We start from the raw sequence: 21,851 nt of genomic DNA, 5'->3' as shown, positions 1-21,851 counted from the left end.
TCACAGGTGACAGAACAAGAGGGAATGACCTCAAGCTGCACTAGGGGAGGTTTAGGATAGACAGTAGAGATTTTTTTTTCACTGACAGAGCGGTGAAGCCTTGGAACAGGCTCCCAGGGAGGTGGTTGAGTCACCATCCCTAGAGGTGCTCAAAGGTTGCTTAGATGCGGTGCTTAGCGATACGCTTTAGTGGTGAACTTCAAAGAGTTGGGCTCATGGTTGGGTCTTTTCCAACCTGAACTCTTCTATGATTCTCTGACTCAGCTCATCGTATTTAACTTCTGCTTACAACTGAAGGTGTTCAAAATGGTTTGCTACCCTCTTGTAGCAGAGGGTAGAAAACCTGCCAAAGGACGTGAGGTGCTGGGAAACTGCCTGTACTGCTGCCTGTCCCCTGCCTTTCTCCTCTTGAAGCAGGTTACTGGCAGAAGGTTCCAGGAAAGTGGTGGCATAGCAGAGAAACAAACTATCAAGAAAAGCTGTGATACACTGCACTGAAGACTACATAGTGGTGATGTATAACTCTGACTAGCTGAAATAGATTAGCTTATCCTTGAGCAGATGGATAGAAGAAGATACAAGAAGACTGCCACGTATGCAATACATCACGAGCAATGTCACCATCAGCCTAAGCACACAGCTGGCAGCATCCAGCATATCTTGTGAAAGGTCACAGCTACCTGACAGACCTTATCAGCTTCACTGTGGAACCCACCTGTGAGCTGGTGAGCAGGAGCTGGTCAAACTCCTCAGCTCGTGGTGCTGCAGCAGTAACAGATGGCAGGACAAATGACAGGAGGCTGAAGGATGCTGAAGAAATGGCCTTTTTGTCAAGAATGTGTTTGAAGCTCCTGTACCACGTGGACCAAGACTGGTTTGTCCTCTCAAATAGATCTGAGGCAATGGCAGAGGAAGAAACCACATGAAAAGGAAAGTAATGTGGTCCTCTGGCATGCATTGGGTATTTTCTGTCTATTTTTGGAGCTTGGAGGAAAGGAAAATAAGAATATTTAGGTACATGTTGACTAGACTGAAGCAGAAGTCTCATCTTCACCAGTGCAGCCTGTGAGAGCACATCCAGAAATGAAAGTCCTAATGTGCCTTCCAGTAAGCCAGGGAGTGCAGTCAGTTGGTGAAAGAATGTCCTGGAAAGACATTTTACAGACTGCAAATAAAGAAGGGGTGGAGGCTCAGCTCTCAGAGGCTGAAACACCTTTCCACTGAGTCCTTGCAAAAGAATCAGCAGCTGTCATTGCTGGTGGATCAGAGGGAAGGTTGGGAGCTGACAGATACGGATGTCTGTGATTCACTCCATGTTTACAGCTGTTTCTGCCAGGTCACTGGCAGGCAATACAGAACCACAGAATATCTCAAGTTGGAAGGGACACATAAGGATCAGAGTGCAACTCCTTGCTCCTTGCGGGGCTACCTAAACCATATGACTAACAGCGTCTTTTAGGTGCTCTTTGAACCCTGTCAGGCTTGGTGCTGTGACCACTTCACTGAGGAGTCTGTTCCAGTGCAGAAACTTTTCCTAATGTCCAATTTGAATTTTCCCTGATGTGGCTTCATTCCATTTCCTCAAGTCCTATCACTGCTCACCAGAAAACCTCTCACTCCACCTCCCTCCTTGAGGAAGGCGTAGACTATGATGAAGTCACTGCTCAGCCTTCTCCAAGCTGAACAAACTAAGTGACCTCAGCTGCTCCTCCTAGATTCTCTCCTGGAGATCTTTCACCATCTTGGTCTGGACACGCTCTAATAGTTTGTTGTCCTTACCCTGACGTACCCAAAGCTGCAGTATGCACCAGTGTAGTGCAGAGCTGGGCAAACACCTCCCTTGACCAGGGCTTGATGCACCCTCAGGCACACTGTTGGCTCATATTCAATTTGCCCTCAACCCAGACCCCCAGATCTCCTCCCACAGGGCTGCTCTCCAGCCTATCATCCACTACATTGTACCTACAACCAGGAGCACCTTATCCCAAGTGGAGAATTCTCTGTATAAGGCCTCTTACCCTTGAGGGAGTCCACAGCTCCTCCTGGTTTGGTGTCATTAACAAACTTCCTTCGTGTACATTCGAATGTGGCCCTGAAACTGTACTCTGACTATAGTTTAAAATGCAAAAGGGTACTCTGAAGTTTAAAATTCTCCATTTTTAAGGCATCAGGGTGTCCAGAACTTGTGACTCTGCACATGGACATATGCACTGAGCAGAAATAATATTTGTGCTGTGATTTGCATCAACAGAAACATAAAAATTCTGCTCTTGTGTCCTCCTTTAGACAGTAGCAGAAATGGTTCATAGCAGCATGACTTGGGACATCTAGAAAAGCAGGGGACTGACAATATTAGTGCTATGTAAAATGAAGAAGAAATATCTTCTAATCCCTGCATTCCATGTGAAAATAGAGGCTGTTCAGCTTGGAGAAGAGAAGGCTCTAGAGAGACCTTACAGCTTCATTTCATTATGTGAAGGGGACCTACAGAAAGGCTGGGGAGGGACTGTTCAGAAAGCCCTGTGGCGGTATGATGAGGAGCAACGGTTTGAAACTGGAGCAGGGGGGATTTGGATGGGACATCAGGATGAAGTTGTGCACAATGAGAGTGGTAAAATACTGGAACAGGTTGCTCAGGAATGTGGCTGAGGTCCCATCCCTGGAAACATTCAAGATGAGACTTGCTGTGGTCCTGGGCAGCGTGACCTAGTTAGAGGTGTCCCTGCTGCCTGCAGAGGAGTTGGACAAGATGCCCATTGAGAGGGTCCCTTCCAAATCTATGCAATCTGTGAGTTTGCCTCCCATCTTTCCACTTTTATAACACATTTTAGTGTACCTGTGAATTTTGAATTTTCTAATAATGGACTGGAAACCTGAAAAAATTGACAAGCTGTGGTTTAGTGCTTTTCAAAGTCACCTGAGCTATTAATGCATGTAAGGAAAATCCTGACTTGTAATAAACTGAAAAATAATCCAGCTCTGAGTCAATACATTTCTGTTGTTTACCTTCCCACAGGTCCCTAAGACATGGAACAATGTCAGCTAACAAGATCAAGCAGAGCAATGAGATCATGTGTGCCTCCTGCCTGACAGCACTAACTGCTATGGAAACTGTTTTTCATCATCCTGGAGAAGAGGAACAATTTTTGCCTAGATTTTGTTTTATGCTTCACTTAAAGGGATGGTTTCAAAGGCAAAACTGCTATGAACCAACAGTGCTTTTAAATACGAGTCTGGGGAAAAGGCTGGCTTTGAATTTATAGGAAAATGTACAATTTTAACAAGGTAAAATGCTAAACTGAAAGTTTAGAATGGGAGAGTTGTTCCTGGAAAGCAGGAACTCCACTTAAGTAATCAAGTAAACAATCATACTTAATGCAATACTACAGCTAAGAGGACAAACACAGCCCTTGCATGTGTAGAAAGAAAATAAGGTAAGCACAAAAAGAGATTATTTCCTCCTTACAAGTTTCAGCATAAAATCAGTGGAATGACATGGATCCACAGTTTAAAAGAAGGGCTCTTTCAAAAACCAAACAAATACATCAAACCCCAGCCAAGCAGAAAGAACTGGAGACTGACAGGAATAATTTGAGACCTGGACAAAACACCTTAGAGTGAAGCAAGGTTTGCAGCAGGAAGTAATAGCTTTTACTTAACAGCCCAGTTCCCAGTGGGAGAACATTTTTCACAAAAGAACTCTGACCTTTCAGCTCACAACCTCAAAGAGACCACAAAATACCTTCAACAGCTGACTCTGGGAGCAAAAATTCAGAGCTGCTGCATGCAGCAGAAATCAGGGGCTCGATAAAATCCTGGCTTTATGGCACATTATAATCTTCCACTGCAGCTGACCTCCACCTCATTTATCAGTGTTCCACAGCTGATAATTTGCTCTGCTCTCTTATTTTAGCTCAGAGGAATTCTTAACATTTTTATCTGCCTCTTTAGTCACAGGGCAGGTGATGATGTAGGGCACTCACTTTTTTCCCCCTTGTTTTCCCTCCCAAATTGTCTGATTACCACATCAGGTTAAAATTTATTCCCAGTCTGTACTTAGCTGCAAGGCTGCTGATTCAGTTCAGACCGACAGGAGGATCTGCATGCTTGAAATGTTGTTTCCTTCAACTATCTCACTGCCTAGTATTAATTCCCTGGTGTTAAGTCTACCTTCAAACCTTGCCTCATTTACACCCTGCAGTGTGACAGAACTTTATGGCAGCTTCTCAGACTATTAGTTTATCTAACAGAAGCTGCTCAGCCTGGAGAAAAGAAGGCTCCAGGGAGACTTTATAGAGGCCTTCCAGCACCTGAAGGAATCATAGAATCAGTCAGGATTGGAAGGGACCACAAGGATCATCTAGTTGCAACCTCCCTGCCATGGCCAGGGACACCTCACACTAGATCAGGCTGTCTAGAGCCTCATCCAGCCTGGCCTTAAACACCTCCAGACATAGGACTTCCACCACCTCCCTGGGCAACCCATTCCAGTGTCTCACCACCCTTATGGTGAAAAACTTCTTTCTAACATCCAGTCTGAATCTACCCATGTCTAGCTTTGTTCCATTCCCCCCAGTCCTGTCACTGCCTGACAGCCTAAAAAGTCCCTCCCCAACAAGAAAGCCATGGAGGGACTTTTTACGAGGGCTTGGAGTGATAGGATGAGGGTCAATGGATTGAAGCTGGAAGAGGGCAGATTTAGACTGGAGATTAGGAAGAAATTCTTTACAGTGAGGGTGGGGAGACACTGGAACAGGTTGCTCAGGGAGGTTGCAGATGAGCCTCCCTGGAGGTGTTCAGTGCCAGGTTGGATGAAGTGTTGAGCAACCTGTTCTAGTGGAAAATGTCCCATAGCCATGGTGGGGTGGGGCAGAACTAAATCTTTAAGATCTCTCCCAACCCAAAGCATTCTATGAATCTATAAGCTTAAATACTGACTTTGTGACAGGCAAATACAGAACCACATGGCAATATAAATAGGATAATGGCAAGTTCTTCAATCTACTGGCAAAGGCAGTAAAAAAGGCAACTCCAGAAGACAAAAGGCTATTCAAATTCAGAAGAGAAAAGTAGGTTCTGCATTTTAGCAGTGACAACTTTTTGGTAAAACATGCCTGAAGTATGAAGGCTTCCTCATCAAGGCTTTAAATCAAAATAGTTGCTAACTGAAAAGAAAACTGTAAGCACAGTGAAGGAGCTACCCCTTGGGACTCTTCAGTCTAATAACTCAGGAGTTGAAACAAGCAAATAAAGCCTTTGGGCCTTCAGCTATAGGAATCTCTAAACAAAGCTCTGTTTGTACAGAAAGAAAAAAGAGGCAAAAACCAAACCAGAACCACAACAACTCCTCCCCCAGACTTTAATGTGACAAGATTTGCAGAAGTTTTCAAGGGCAAAGTGCAAAGGAGCAGGAGTACATAAGTCTTGTAGAACTCACTGCAGCTAAGGATGGCAACTGTCAAAAGGGCAGACAGGATAAAACCTAAGGAAAAAATGCAGATCAATGAAAGTGACTGAAGAGGGCAGTTAAGCAGAGGTACTGAAGATGTGGAATGCACAAAGGTGCAAAAGGCAGGGCTGCAAGTCTGATAGCAACACAGTAAGATGCAGAGATGAGTGGGTCCCTAACCTCTGCAGAGGTGTATGGTGGATTTCATAGACCTTTACTGTCATATAGCCTCTCATGTACATAAAGCTCTAAAGAGAATGACATTATTTAACTAAGAAACCATCTACTGAGAAATGTAATGTTCACCACACATCATTAAAAGAGAGATTTTGAAATTATCTTTTTTTTTTTTCCCTGCATAGAAATGAACAGTTACAAAGTGTTAGAGTCTTCAGCTATATCAGGATTCACCTTTTAAGTACCCTTATTAATGATTCATACCATGGAAATCTTCGTTCTTGCCTCTGTGACCTTCACAGAAGAAGAATTTCAATCTGTGGATGATTTTTCTCAGGTAACAAGTTGGGTCTGTGTGCTAACTCTCCTCTCTCAGAATATTTCCCATTCTTTGGGCCTTTATACACTTTTCTCAAGGCTTAGAATATTCTTCTAAACCAAAGCATATTGTAGAGAAGTACAGAGGAGATATGCTTCCTGCTTCCTTCTGAAGAGCTATTATCCTGACCATCCTCTTTCTTTAATTAGCTTTTCAAATGTTCTGCTTTCTTTAAGCTTTCTCAGTAAAAAAAAACAAAGACCAAAAGCATTGTCACAGAAGAGCTTGTACAGGAATATACTCAGGAATCTCTTTTTATTCCCCAATAACAAGTAAAGCACAGAAGTTATTTAGTTGTTCCTTGAAATTATAGGTTAGCTGAGGTTCCAGGTATTAATGAAGAACACTTTTAAGATCAAAATCTCTGAACCTTTTGTCTGCAGGTTTCAAAAGTGTTTATGTTATTGCTGCTTTTTGAGCTGTACAGAAACTTAATGGAACTTCTATTCAGAAGCCATGCTGGCACTTCTGAAAACACTTTCCATGATTATTAAGTTAAGGGGACTTAACCTGGCATACTAATTTTTCAATATAGTGACAAATCTTTTCTTAGTAAGTGCTCCAAGCAGGCAGAAGAAGCACTCAGCTCCCTTAAAAGCAGGGAAATTGAATTCTAGCAGTAAGTCTTCCACTAATTCCCTCAGTGACTTGGTTACTAAGGCCAGCAGTTTTAAAAGCCAGCAGCTAAACTAAGGTACTAAGAAACACTGCAAGGAAAGATTTACATTGACTGTAGGAGGCTCTGAATCAGTCTGCAAATGGCTGATTAGTAAAATGTGCTGAATACTTGCACTAATTGCTTAAGTCAACAACAGATGGAGGAGTTGGCATCTGTGGACATAAGGACACTCCTTCACATATCCAACTTTAGACACGTAAGTGTGAGCGCTTGAGCTCGAGCTCTGCGTCCCAGCTTTCCTGGCAGCTGAGTCTCAAGGAAAGCCCTTCTCATGTGTGGCAGAGAAAATGCCTTTTAATTACTCATACATCAGCTGTGGCACAGGTAGCCACACATACAACCAACCCTTGGACATGCCCTCTCTGCAAGTCCCTGGCAGTCCCAGCCCTCCCTCCCTTGCTCTGCTTCAGCCTCTCCACACTCAGCTTCCAGCGCTGGGCTCCCTTCCTGATCAGCAGCTGCCTTCGTTCCCAAACCAGCCCCTTCACGCCTACCCAAGATCCCAGCCTCCTTACCCAGCAAGCCTAACCTAACTCTTTAATCTTCTCCCAAGTATCTCCTAGCCAATTTTTATGGCCTATTCCACATCTGGGAGCAGGAGTGCCAATGAGGAAAAAGCCACTGGGATTTTCAGTGTGAGAAAACAATTTACTTCATTTTTGGAAAGAGCAAAACCACTTAGGGTGAAATTTTCCTTCTCTCTCATAGGCACATGGAGACATGCAATACACCAAAGTCCTGGGAAAGAAAATCGTTTTTTTACCCCAATGAATTTAAATTCTTGTAGAAAGGTTATGCCTGGAAATAAAATAATAATGGAAACTCTTCATCAAGAAAATCTGGGATTGGAAGCTGGGGAAAGAGAGATGGGCCTAGGAGCTTAGAAAGTGTGTGGACTAGCAAAAGAAGAGAAACATTAGGTAAGATGAGAATGTGCACTGCCAGCCTTGCCTACGAGGTAGAGAGACATATGCAAAGTCATCAGAGACAGATAGCTCCAGTGTTAGAATATTAGAAAGTAGCAAATGAGTTAATATTTCCCAAGAACATGATTTATGCTTTAGTGATCATTTGGAAACAAACACCCAGCAGGAGTCTTTAGAAATGCAAGCCAAGGACACCTGCATCACCACAATATCCTGAGTGTGACAGCATTGCTTTCATTTCAGTTCTGGTTGCATCAGAAGCCTTTTAATATGAATGAAAGATTTCAAGTTTTTCTCTTCTTTTTTTTCCCCCTCTTGTGTGCAACAGATGAGTTTGCTTCTGCTAGCTTTGAGTGCTTTGAAGAATCTAGCATTATTGAATGCCAGCTAATAAAAGAGCCACTGCATGGAGAGTACAGACAGCAAGGTAAGTGTTCTGTTACCTAAATGCATCAGTAAAGAATCCATTTCTGACCATTTTCCACACACACACCACTTGCCTAATGAAATCAACCTTCCTTCCTCTGCAAAGTGCTGCTTTGTATTACTACAGCAGGAAGAAAGCAGCCTTTTCACTGGCTCCAACCACTCTCTTTCATTACCATGATGCTCAAGCACAGTGCAAAGCAAACTCAGTCATAGGACCAGCCTGATATTGAAAGTTAAAAGATCCCGATTTGATTATCGGTGTGAAAGGTTCCACAAGTGGACTTTTTTCAGGGGGCAAAGTGTATTGACTTTCTCAAGAGCTGAATCCAACAGGGATACTCAGTGTGTAGTCTGCTTACATGAAGGCATTAAAAATAAGGCTCCAAGACATTAAACAAGCTCAGGGGAAGCAGCCCTGCAAAACCTCTGCCCACTGAGGCTACACATAATAACAAGTGGGAAACCTCTGCGCTAAGGTGGAGGGGCTACACTCTGAACTGTTAGGGCACCTGCAATCTGAAAGCAGTGGCATTACAGCAATTCAATAGAGATGAACAGATTTCTGAGGTTCCAGTATTAAGTTTCTGACCATCTAAAATTACACAGCATTTCTCAAGTGGTTTTAGTATACTCTTTCATAAATTTAAAGTGAACAAACCTTCCCAGTCAGCTTTGAAAGGTCGTCTCCTCCCATTATCTGCATATCTTGCATGGATTGGTCATTCTGAAAGAAGAAAGAGCAAACTCTGAAATTGGAGAGATAGATAGATAGATGGATAGAACTGTAAAAAAAGTAAAAGAAAGAAAGTAAATAAAAGTTGAAAAAGTAATAAACAGGTTAACTTTTCCTGGATCATTCCCAGTCTTGGTAACCAGTGTTTCAGTGTTGGTGCATGACAAAACCACACTCATTTGTTCCAGCAGCTTCTATCATCTTCTGGTTGTACTTAAGCCAACACCAAGCTCCAGGCTTTACTGAACTAGAAAATGTTGCATCTTTCCTTTTAAAATAAATAATGTTCCCTTGCTTGCCATTTCTTAATGTGACAAGTGTTGAGTAACAGAGAGACATAGAATTGTTTGGGTTGGAAAAGCTCCTTAAGATCATCCAGTGCAACCACTCTCGAGCCCTGCCAAGTCTGGTGCTAAACCATGTCCCTCAGCATCACATTTCTGCCTCTTTGAAACACCTCCAGGGATGGAGATTCAGCCACCTCCCTGGGTAGGCTGTTCCAGTTGTTGAGAACTCTTTCAGGGAAGAAGTTTCTTCTAATCTCCAACCTAACCCACCCCATGTGGGAACGTCTGCAGGATTTTGGTCGGTGGGATCATCACAAGAAGGTTGAAGTTGGATGGTTTATTTGGGGATTTTATGGTTTGTTTTGATGTTTTTTCCCCTCTGCACAAAAGCTGTGAGAAAAGTCCAATGGAAGCTGTCCAGCACCACAACTCTGCCTCTTTTCAGCAGCTCCAGGGGTGGGAATTCAACCACCTCCCTGGGCAGCCTCTTGCAGTATTTCCTTTTGTCCCACTCATAACAAGAGGATAAGAGCATCTCAACACTTAACCAGAGTCCTGTAAGCAGATTACTGTTTTTGAACAATCTTTAGGAACACAGGCAAAATGTGCTTGCATCTGTCCCTCACACAGAGAATTCAGATGGGTATGAAGAAACTCAGTCAGGATTTTTTGGGGGGGAAAAGAAGTTTTGCAAAAGCTATCACCTGATACCAAGACCACTTTCAGTGTGCCACATGGTTTCAACAGCTTTATTTTTGCATTTTTAACTAATGCAAAGATAAAACTCCTGAGGTGAATTTCACAAAATAAACTGCTGCCAGTCAGGTCTAGCCAAATGGAAAGAGGACAGGATGCTTCCTTTTCCCTATCTGAAAAGGGTGCTTAAAAAAAAATCATTAATGCTTTTATTGATAAATTTGTTTTACAGAAGAGAAGGCTCTGGGGAGGCTTTGTAGCTTTTCTTCTTCTCCCTAGAAGGCAGCACCAGCAGCATGCTGCCACAGAGCTGACTTAGAGCTGCTCACCTCTGCAGGTGGACATTGCATCTGCCCACATTCACAGCCCAGGTGCCACAAGCCCAGGGACTTCCACACCACCTCTGCAGCCACCTGACCACAAGCAATTTGACATCCCCAGCAACTCCTACAGGATCAGAGAGAATCACAGGATCACACAGAGAAACATTCTGGTTGGAAAAGACTCCCAAGATCTTCAAGTACAACCATTATCCCTACTCTACAAAGTTCATCCTTAAACCATGTCCTCAAGTACCACATCCAAACAACCTTTAAACACATCCAGGGTTGGTGACTCCACCACCTCCCGGGGCAGCACATTCCAATGCCTGACCACTCTTGCTGGGAAAAAATGTTTCCTAATGTCCAGCCTAAACCTACCCAGTGGCAGCTTGAGGCCATTCCCTCTTGTTCTACCACTACCTGTGAGAAGAGACCAGCAGCAGCCTCTCCACAACCTCCTTTCAGGTAGCTGTAGACAGCCAAGATGTCTGCCCTCAGCCTCCTCTTCTTCAAACTAAACAGCCCCAGATCTTTCAGTCACTCATGTTAGGAGTTGGAAGTGATCTCTGAAGTTCATTGAGTCCAACTGATCCTGTGGCAAAACAGAATCATGTAGGGCAGGCCACACAGGTGACCCTGGTCCCATGGGAATGGGCTGTTTAAATTAATAACTAACTAATACACTGCTTGGAAGGGTGGCAGAATGCCCAGAGGACACTTTAGGCTCACTAAATGGCTCTCCTTTTAGTTGGACTTGACTCCCCAAAAGCCTCTCACTCCACAGCTTTGTAGTCACTGCCTTACAGGACCATTGTCAGACCTGCCTTGGCTTTTTCTGCACTGGATCTAGGAACTTCAGATGCTTTGCATTCTGCTCTGGTTCGTTTCCTGGGAAACAGAGCTCCAGCAGGAATGAAGGTTACATCCCATATGCTTCTTAATATGTGTCAACAGTTCTCATATTTTGGTAAAGAAAACCAGAAAGTTGTTTGGGTTTTTTTCCAAACCCAAAACAAAATAAATCAAACCCACAACCAGCAAAGCCAGAAACTGATTTCCTCAGATGATTTAAAAACTAAACAAAGTTTAGAGATGAAGAAGATTCTTAAGCTGAGGCTCAAAAGGATAAGCTTTTTGTTGCAGAGCTAGAGAGGTCACTTCAAAAGTCAGGAATGTAGTCAGATCAAGACTATTAAAAGCACAGAAAAAAACAGTTCATAATGTCTGCAGTGGCCCTGTGTAACCAAGGCAGGGACCAAATATTTTTTCATGTCCAAATGAGAAAGTCTGGGATTTCATTAACAATCCACACGGCACAATTGCTGAAGAGGCAGTTTGCCCTTAGTTGAAAAGGAGAAGACCTAAAAAGATAATAGTGAGGTGCAATGATTAATGAATTTGTTTCTTTTTCAAGTAAAAGGAAAATAAATCTCTTTCAGCAGCTTTCACAGCAGCACTGTTCCCTTTGCACTTGGTATTTCTGGCTCCAGCCGAAAGGAAGATGCTGAAATAGCATCTTCAGTGCTGGCAAGCAGTTAAGCAAACACAAAAGCCATTGAGAGCTGGGGGGATCTCAGCATCCTGTCAATCTGCATGGTCACACATGGGCTGTTGTAAGACAATTATGAAAATCCTCCTCTTCTGCCCAGAGAACAATTGCTGCCAGAGCACTGGGCTGAGTCGTCACCATGCCTATAAGATGCACAGGAAAATGCAGCCCTGAGTCCACCAAAGAGCTGCCAAGAAATTCCTTGCATCACCAAGTATAGCAGTGCTCTTGCCAAAAAAAAGAAGTCTGATCATTGATGTTAATGGCATTTATAATTATCTCTACAGTCATTAATTAACTCATGCTGTAAAACACAGACCTGCCAAGCAGCAAGACTCGATACCACAATGTTCAGAGATAACGTGCATGCTGTGGTTGCCATGGAAACCTCTCCAGGACTTTTTTCTCTGAGTTCTCACTTCACTACCTCAAAATAAGGCTGCACTAAATAAGTGTAAAGTATAAAAAATGTCAGGAAAGAGGAAAAAAATGTTTCATTCAGTACAAATTCCTCAATTCAGAACTATGTCTTTAATTAACACGGTCTTAAGTCATTCAGAGGTGTTTTGCTCCTTTGGGAGTTGTTCCATACCTTGACAAAACTGATATGACTGACTCTAGATATGATCTAGACTGGAGATTAGGAAGAATTTCTTTACAGTGAGAGTGGTGAGACACTGGTACAGGTTGCCCAGGGAGCTTGTGAATGCTCCCTCCCTGGAAGTGCTCAAGTCCAGGTAGGATGAGGCCATGAGCAACCTGGGCTAGTGCAAGGTGTCCCTGCCCATGGCAGAGGGGAGGAAATAGATGATCTTTAAGGTCCCTTCCAACCCAAACCATTCTATGAATCTGTGAGTCCAGAGGACTTCTTATAAATGTAGAGACATGAATTAAAGGTTTGCTTCCCATCACCCAAAATTCCTTGCTCCTTTCTTTCTAACATCCCTTAACCCTATCAACACAATGTTGGTGTTCAATACCTGATATTACATATAATGTCCCAGGTAGAGACATATCCAAAGCACACAGTTTTGGCTAATGCAGCACAGGATGTTTCCAGAAGACAGCAGTGTGCTCTTGTGGCCAGGAATACCAGTGCCAATCTGGGGTGGATTAGAAGGGCTGTGTTTAGTAGGTCCAGAGAGGTTCTCCTCCCCCTCCACTCTGCTCTGGTGAGGCTGCACCTGGAATACTGTGTCCAGTTCTGGACCCCTCAGTTCAAGAAGGACCTCAGGGAACTGCTTGAAGAGTCCAGCACAGGTCCACAAAAATGATCAAGAGAATGGAACATCTTCCTTATGAGGAGAGCCTGAGAGAGCTGGGGCTCTGCTGCTTGGAGAGAAGAAGACTGAGAGGTGACCTCATTGGTGCTTATAAATATGCAAAAGGTGAACACCAAGAGGCTGGAGCCAGGCTCTGCTGGGTGATGCCCAATGACAAGCCAAGGGGCAATGGTGGAAGCATAGGCATAGGAAGTTCCATGGAAACACGAGGAGGATTTTTATTCCCTGTGAGGATGACAGAACCCTGGAACAGGCAGCCCAAGGGGGTTGTGGAGATATTCAAGACCTGCCTGGATGTGTTCCTGTGTGATCTGCTATAGGAGATCCTGCTCTGCAGGGGGATTGGACTGGCTGTGCTTTCAAGGTCTCTTCCAGCCCCTGACAGTCTGTGATTCTGTGACATGATGCATCACACTGCATCCCTACACCTCATTCTCAGCTATCTTTCATACTTCATTTTTTCTCCACACTTAATAAATCTGCATTTTCCAGGACAAGTCTCCATTTCATTGGTTTTATTTGTTGTGTTGTGCTTTTTGACCTGTTCACCTTTGCTTTTTAATTTTTGTTTTCATTCAGACCTTGCCAATAGACATCTTCAGACCCTAAGAATACTTGATGATGAATGAAGGCAAGAATCCTGCTCTTTCCACTCCCATTTTTCACAGCATCTAAGATAAAAATTGGACTTTCTGGGTTGATTGGAAATATAGATATTTAAATTCCATCTATACTAAGTCATGTCTTTTGAACTGGGTGAGGCATAGGATTATTACATCTCTTTTCCATCTCCTGGGAGCAACACTTGGATGCAGTTCAAGTTACAAGTGAAATGAGTTGGGTGGTCTCAGGGAAATTTATTACAAACAGCATTGCTCATCTGAAAATTGCACCAAACTGTGAACATCTGTTACTCTTGTAAAGAAACTGAATCTGGAGTGCATTATTACTGGCCTCAGTGAAACAAAGATTCTTTACTCACGGAGAGGGGGGGGGAGAAAGTAGCTCTACCATAAGAGTTAAGATGCAGAACTGAATGATGGACTGCAGACACCAGGTTGTTATCGCGCAGTTAGTTTCTATGGTCTGCAGAGTTCATATGGAATTTCTTCCCCAAATAAATGGAATTACTTTTTTTTTTCACCCAAAATTCAGTGGGGGAGCTCTTAACAAAGAGGGATGTGACTGTCAGGCCTGCTCCACTTTGCTTTCTGCCACCTGGGTGATGCAACATCCCACCAAGCTAAGGAGTGCCAGGAGGACAGCTCACTCACTTTGCACCACCATCCTATTGCCTGCAACTGGGGTTTCTAGGAAGGTTTTCATAGAATCATGGAATGGTTTGGATTGGAAGGGCCTTTAAAGATTATCCAGTTCCCACCCCCCACAATAGGCAGGGGGTTCCACTAGATGAGGTTGCTCAAGGCCTGTCCTTGAACACCTCCAAGGAGGGAGGGATCCACAACCTCTGTGGGCAACCTGTGCCAGTGTCTCACTACCCTCACTAGAAAGAATTTCTTCCTAATCTCTAGTCTAAATCTGCCCTCCTCCAGCCTCAATCTATTTCCCCTCATCCTATCACTCCCAGCCCTTGTAAAAAGTTCCTCCCCAGCTTTCTTGTGGGCCCCCTTCAGATACTGGAAGGCTGCTATAAAGGTATCCCCAGAGAATTCTCTTCTCCAGGCTCAACAGACCCAACTCTCTCAGCTTGTCTTTGTATGAGAGGTGCTGCAGCCCTCTGCTCATCTTGTGGCCTTCTCTGGACCTGCTCCAGCACCTCAATGTCCTTCTAGTGTTGGGAACTCAGTGTTCCAGGTGGGGGTCTCAGTAGAGGAGAAAAGTGACAAAAAAAGAAGTGACAGACCATCATTTTCAATTGTCCCTTGGAAACTCAAGCCCTTCAATATAGAACACCTCTAAAGCTTCCCTTAGCTTTCCCTAATGACTAAATGAAATGGTTAGGACAGAATTACTTCTGTGAGGTTCCTGGCTTCTACCCACAATAGGCAGAGTTTAAAAAGCAAGAGTCAAGCACAACTTCAGGAACAGGGTCAGTGCAACACGTCCACTAAAGCAGAGCAGAGTTCAGTCCTCACAGTCACCTTGGCCTCACTGTTTTGGTTTTGTTATGTTTTGGGTTAAGACTGTCATTATTAACTACATGTGATCTATGCTGTCTCTGTTCTCACAGGGTGACCCATGAGCTGGAAATGTCTTGATTACAGACAGGACTACCGAGTATCTGAAAGTGAAGCCACCTATAGCTATGCATCCTGGGCTCTGTAATCCCTGGAGAAAACAAGACAGATTGCATAAATCAGCTGTTTCACCACACAGGAAATCTACAGCAAGTGACTTAAACCAGGCAGCTACAGCAAAGGTGTCAGGCAGTGGCAGGGCTGGGAGGAAAGGATCCAAGCTAGAGGAGGGGGGATTTAGATTATATGTTAGGAAGAAGTTCTTCCCCATGAGGGTGCTGAGAGACTGGAACAGGTTGCCCACAGAGGTGGTGGAAACCTCATCCCTGGAGGTCTTTAAGGCCAGGCTGGATGTGGCTCTGGACAATCTGATCTGATGCAGTGTCCCTGCCCATGCAGGGGGTTTGGAACTAGATGATCCTTGAGGTCCCTTCCAAGCCTGGCAATTCTGTGATTGTGTGATTCAGTGAATTGTGAGAAATCTGAAGTTAGGTGAAATGAATCCCAGCTCAAGAGATGAGACCAAAATTTCCTTTCTAAAATCTTCACTGAGAACTCAGAAAGAAACTATTTTTCAATCACATTCACCACAGGCACATAAAAAGCAGCAACCTCAACTATTTTTCATCAGTAACATCCCAAATTATCCAGTTGGGCTCTGGCTCATGCAAAGGTATAATACAATTCTCCTTGGTACCACTCCAAGGCAATTTGCTTGCATGTTCACTCCAAGGTTAGATTTTCATCTAGGTGAAATATATTTGAGGAGAGATTTCAAGATATAACCAATCTAATATTTCTCCCAGATTAGGTCATGAAGAATTATTAGCAACCAATCTTTGCAGTTACTTGACAGAGACATTCTCCTGGATGATTCATAGAGGACTGGGACCTCTCTTGTATGAGGAAAAGCTGAGGGAGCTGGGACTCTTTAGCCTGCAGAAAAGGAGGCTGAGAAGGCATCTTATTAATGCTGACAAATTTCAAAGGGGTGGCTGTCAGGAAGATGGGGCCAGACTCTTCTCAGTGACAGCACAAGAGGCAATGGGCATCAACTTGAACATAGGAAGCTCCATCTAAACATGAGGAAGAGCTTCTTTACTTTGAGGGTGGCAGGGCACTGGAGCAGGCTGCCCATCTCCATCTATGGACACTTCCAAGAGCCATCTGGATGTGTTCCTGTGTGACCTGCTCTCTGTGACCCTACTCTGGCAGGTGGGTTGGACTTGATGATCTTCAAGAGTCCCTTCCAACCTCCTCCATTCTGTGATTCACCCTAAAGTTCTTGGACAAGAGTTATGAATTTACCTATAGTTTGTCCACTGAATAATGAAAACCACAGAATTTCATGTTAGGGACACTCATCATCATCAGGAATGGAGTTTCAGCAAGCCTCAATAAAACAAGAACTTGCAATTAGACAGGCTACATGAACAGTAAATGTGGCCAGCACCTGGAGTACTGTATCCAATTCTGGAGCCCTCAATATAGGAAGGACATGGACCTGATGGAGCGGGTCCAGAGTAGGGCCATGAAAATGATCAGGGGGTTGGAGCGCCTCTGGTAAGAAGACAGGCTGAGGGAGCTGGGGAGGTTCAGCCTGGAGGAAAGCAGGCTCCAGGGAGACCTAATAGTGACCTTCCAGTACATGAAGGGGGCTACAAGAAGGATGGAGAGAGACTATTTGCAAAGGCCTGTGGTGCTAGGATGAGGGCAATGGCTGCAAACTGGAGAAAAGCAGACTTACTTTGGATGTCAGGAATAAGTTCAGCACCATGAGGGTTTTGGAACATTGCAGCAGGTTGCCCAGGGAGGTGGTTGAGGCCCCATCCCTGCAGGTATTCAAGGTGAGGCTCAACAGGGCTCTGTGCAACCTGATGTAGTTGAGGATGCCCCTGCTGACTGCAGAGGGGTTGGACTGGATGACCTTTGGAAGTCCCTTGCAGCCCAGGGCATTCTATGATTCTGTGTTTTCAGACACATGGCTGCAAGGCACTGCTGCAGCAGAAACTGAAAATGACAGAAAACTGAAGAACTGTGTACTAACATTACAGGGGAGATAAAAAACCCTTCTCTGCTCTGCTTTCATCTCAGCATTACAGAAGGGAGCTCCCATTCAATATATGCCTTTCCAAACTGAAGCCACAGAAGCAATGTTTCTCACCACCCAGCTTTGAAACAGAAATGTATTACTTTCGTGTGACTCAGCTGCAGCAAAGCAATTCAGAAGCTTTCTTCACTGAAAAAAACAGCATTGCAGAAATTAATTGCAGGTGTTGGCAGAGTTTAGACAGATGGGTCTGCAATTATGAGGACTTCTGCTTTGAAATGATATGCTGTGGTGTGGTACCTTTTGCTACATGACCATGCTCTGTCTCCTCAATCATGAACAGAGTAATGAAAATGAACATTGTGCTCTTCCAGTCTGGATGCTGACACTCTAGGATGAAACTTAATTGCTTTGCAGCCTGCCTCCTGAGCTCTATTTCAGTCCATGAGTATGTTGGTCAGGTGTGCTAGTTTGAAGCAAGCTGGAGTGTTTTGGTAACAGAACTAGATAACAGGCAGTGAAATGAAAACAATTGATGTCAACTTCTCTCACAGTCTCGCTGAGAACTCTGGGAAGAAGAAAGTCTTATTCTCCATTTTGTCTCTCACTCTTGCTTTTGCCTTGGACCTGGTCACATCTCATTAACCCTGCTCCTACTAACCCTGCTCCCTAACCTCTTGGCTGCACCTCTATTCTTCCTGAGAACTGGGGTAAGGTTGAGAGGGGCTGGGGGAGGTGTTGGGGTGGTTTGAGAGCCCCTCCTGGGGACTCAGGTTTCTGGGAGGGGAGTTGTGCTTTTGTATTGTTTATCCTTTGTATATTTCTGTATATAATTGTATATAACTGTATATAGTGTGAATAGCTGCTTGTAAATTCTGCTAGCTGTAAATAAATTGCTTCATCTATATTCCCAGGGTCCGTCTGAGTCAGCTGGGGCAAATACAAAAGTGTGGGGGGGCGGGGTAACCCCCAAACCATCACATCAGGGAAATGTCAGTATAGCCTCTACATCATTTGGCTACTAGGGAAAGTCAAACTGATATATGAAGCACAGGCTATGAAACTACGTCAAGAAGAAGGGGGCAGTCTCTTTTCAGTGGTGCCCTGTGACAGGACAAGTGGTAATGGATACAAACTGGGACACAGGAAGTTCCACCTCAACATGGAGAGAAATTTCTTTACTGTAAGGGTGGCAGAGCACTGGAGCAGGCTGCCCAGAGAGATTGTGAGTCTCCTTTTCTAGAGACTTTCAAGATCTGTTTGGACACCTTTCTGGGTGACCTGCCCTAGGTGATCATTTTGTGGCACAGGGGTTGGACTGGATGATCTGCAGAGGCCTCTTCCAACCCCTACCATTCTGTGACTCTAGGAAGCTATGCACAGTATACCAGCAGAAGTAAGAACACCAGTGCAGTGGTAGAGCATAGGATGCTGTATTTCAAGCAACAGACACCTGAACTGATACCATTTTGGGTTTCTCCTCTAAAGAGTAACAGCTAAGAACAAAGAACCTCAAGAGTGCAGGTCAGATCATGAACTGTCCTGATTTTCGTGGCAGGCAACTAGGACTATCCAGTCTCCAGCAGCAACACTCAGAGGACAACTGACAAGTACTGTTAAGGTGGAGGCTTGTGCAAGTGAGTGGGGATGATAGGGTTCATTTCCCAGTAAAGCATGGAAAGCATGCCTTGCCTTCCTCGCAACCAAACGTACACCAAAGGCAGTCTGCCAGCTCTGGGGCACACCCACATGCAAAATAAGTTAAGTGCCAGGTCACTGAGAGATTTGTGGGAGGTGCTTTGAATACCTTGCTAACAAACTAGGGATGCTGAAGCAGCTGGAAATCAAATACTGAAGCAGCACACACCTGTGGTCAGGACATCACCTCTCCTGCCAGGGCACTGAAGCACTGATGGGTTTCTGTCCCTCTTAGCTCAAAGCTGCCTTCCCGAGCTGCTTGGAAACCACACCACTGACTGTGCTGCCCTACTGATACTGCCCGAGTGCAATCAGAGAATCAAAGAATCATGGAATGGACTGGGTTGGAAGAGGCCTCCAAAGCTCATCCAGTCCAACCCCTCTGCAGTCAGCAGGGGCATCCTCAACTACATCAGGTGGCATAGAGCCCTGTTGAGCCTCACTATTAATATCTATAGGGATAGAGCTTCGAACACCTTCCTGAGCAACCTGTTGCGGTGTTCCAAAACCCTCCTGGTGCTGAACTTGTTCCTAACATCCAATCTAAATCTGCCTTTCTCTAGTTTGCAGCCTTTGCCCTCATCCTGTCCCTGCAGGCCTTTGCAAACAGTCTCTCTCCATCCTTCTTGTAGCCCCCTACATGTACTGGAAAGCTGCTATTAGGTCTCCCTGAAGCCTCTTCTCCTCCAGGCTGAACCTCCCCAGCTCCCTCAGCCTGTCTTCATACCAGAGGTGCTCCAACCCCCTGATCATTTTCATGGCCCTCCTCTGGACCTGCTGTGATAGTGAATTTTAAACTGCTGTAGGTCTGTCAGAGCTCTAGTTAGTACAGCTTAAGATGTAATTTACTCCTCCATGATCTGCAATAGAACTACTCTGAAGTCTCCACTTGTTTTTTATTCTTTTCCCTTTATTCTTGCTATTCCTTAATCAAAAGCTCCAATACAGAGGTTTGGAAGAGCTTCAAATGCAGGCTAGTCTATCCAGTTCAGGGGAAGGCCAGAGCCCTGCAACGAGGAAGTTGGCTTTGGACAGAGAAAGACAAACAGTGAGTTTACTGACAGTGAGGTACTCCTTATCGGCTGGCCTGTGCTAACACCTGTGTGTTTCTTCCCAGCTGCAAAAGCAAGGCAGCTCCTTCAGCTTCAACAGCTCTCACAGCAGCAGTAAGTTCTTAATCAGTTGGACTGTTTACAGTCACCTGTTCAGGCACTCAGTCATTTCTTGTGTATCCTATGGCATGCCTCCTCTGTATTTCAGCTGAAGAAGGTGAGGTATTTTCTTCCCTGAAAAGGTTCTCAGCCCCTGGAACAGGTTCCCTAGGGAGGTGGTTGAATCCCCACCCCTGGAGGGGTTTAAAAACCACAGAGATGTGGTGCTGAGGGACATGTTTTAGCAGAGTTAGAGAATGGTTTGACTCAGTGAGCTTTGAGGTGTTCTCCAACAAAAATGTTCTATGATTCTGAGATCTTGAAATAGACACTAGAAAATCCATCCTCTATAGGAATTGCTTCCATAGAGACTCTCCAGTATCTAATGGAGCATAAACTGCCACTGAAGCTTTCCCCACCCTGGTTAAGGCATCTCTCTTGTGTGTGCTCTCAGAAATCAACTAACACATGCAATATGACTGGAGTTAACACAGGTTACTACAGATTATACCTGCAACTAACAACATATTTGCTAGGGGTGACTGCTAAAAGCTGTAACTTCTTTGCTCTCTTCTCTTTTGCTGGAAGCGTGTGCTCAACACTCTACCAATTCATAAGCTCTGTAGGTACACAGATTAAAGATGTTTCAAATAAAGAAAGCTTTCTAAAACCATGACTGCATACATGATCTACCCCTGGAGTTTCCCTGCAGGCCCTTAAAACTCTCTAAACAGAGTTAGGATTTCAGTTTTATTGGCACAAACATGAAGTAACTCTACAGGGAAAGGGCCAAACTGTTGTAAATTGCAGCAGAATTGAGATCTTGGCTAAGAAGGATTAAAGACAATAAAGTGTTTCATATTTTCCTTTCTGGTTTAGGAGCTAAGGTTTTGCTAATTGTTTGGTATAGGATCAATGAGTGGTTTTAAGAAGAGGGCAGTAGGACTGCAGCACTACCTAGAACCATATGGCACAAACAGCACCTGTGCACTGCAAAAGATCAGCAGGAGCTGAATCAAGAGCCTGTTACACCCAATGGTTTGAGTTGTATAGAAATCAGAATCACAATACAGCCTCAAATACATCTGAGGTTTCCTTATACTTCTTTTTAGTCTGTAAACTAATGTTTAAAACATAGCAATAAAATTTCTCTGTGTGTTCCAGGATGAGAAAAGGTACAAACAAATCCAGAGGACTGTTCAGTTGCATAAGGTGAGGTTCAGACTGCAAGCTCCAGAGGTGGGAGGCAAAGCAAATGTAAAACTTAAAAGGAAAAGAACAGTTAAAGAAGCATACTCCCCAGAGCTGCCATAATCCTACTGAGGTACTCATTCTTGGAGGCATTGCAAAAAGTGTCCACCTTTTGTGCTAATGTATCACCAGTCCATGATCTTGGAATAGAAGACCTGGGCTTCTTTTCTCCCTCAGCTCTCAGAAGGCCACCATAAGCTAAAGAGTGTAGGGGGAAATCTTCCTCCTGTTACTGTGCCAGAGTAATGCAAAAATCACAAAGCTATGGGCAGCTACACTGGACTCAGCTAAGAGAAAGTCAGTTGGGGTTTAGATCCATGTTAATTGGAGTATCTGTCTTTTACTCAATGTTTGTTTAGCATTAACGTACAAATATCACAGTAGCAGAACTAGAAGTTACTTTTCCCAGCATCAGCAGCTTTGGGCACCTCAATACAAGAGGGACATGGAGGTGCTGGAGCAAGCAGAGGAGGGCAAGGAAGCTGGGGAAGGGCCTGGGAAATAAATCTTTTGAGGAGCAACTGAAGAAGCTGGGGATGGTTAGTGTCAAAAAAAGAAGGAGGCTGAGGGGAGACCTCATGGCTGCCTACAGC

At 44.3% G+C, this 21,851-nt stretch overlaps 1 protein-coding gene across 3 annotated transcripts in view; it reads right to left on the bottom strand.

Moving 5' to 3' along the window:
* The window catches only part of PRTFDC1 (phosphoribosyl transferase domain containing 1), a 74,010-nt gene that overhangs the window by 32,085 nt on the left and 20,074 nt on the right, over positions 1-21,851 (bottom strand). For all 3 annotated transcript variants that reach the window (XR_010306538.1, XR_010306539.1, XM_064162504.1), the window contains exon 4: positions 8,698-8,763. Coding sequence is in view for 1 of the 3 variants with exons in the window: in XM_064162504.1 (XP_064018574.1) it covers positions 8,698-8,763 (66 nt within the window). In the remaining 2 variants the exon portion in view is untranslated. The remainder of the gene's footprint in view (positions 1-8,697; positions 8,764-21,851) is intronic.

Source organism: Pogoniulus pusillus, chromosome 23 (genome assembly GCF_015220805.1).
Source record: "Pogoniulus pusillus isolate bPogPus1 chromosome 23, bPogPus1.pri, whole genome shotgun sequence".
NCBI lineage: Eukaryota > Metazoa > Chordata > Aves > Piciformes > Lybiidae > Pogoniulus > Pogoniulus pusillus.
Note: the sequence above shows the minus strand (reverse complement) of the source record. Positions and strands in the feature narration are given on the sequence as shown.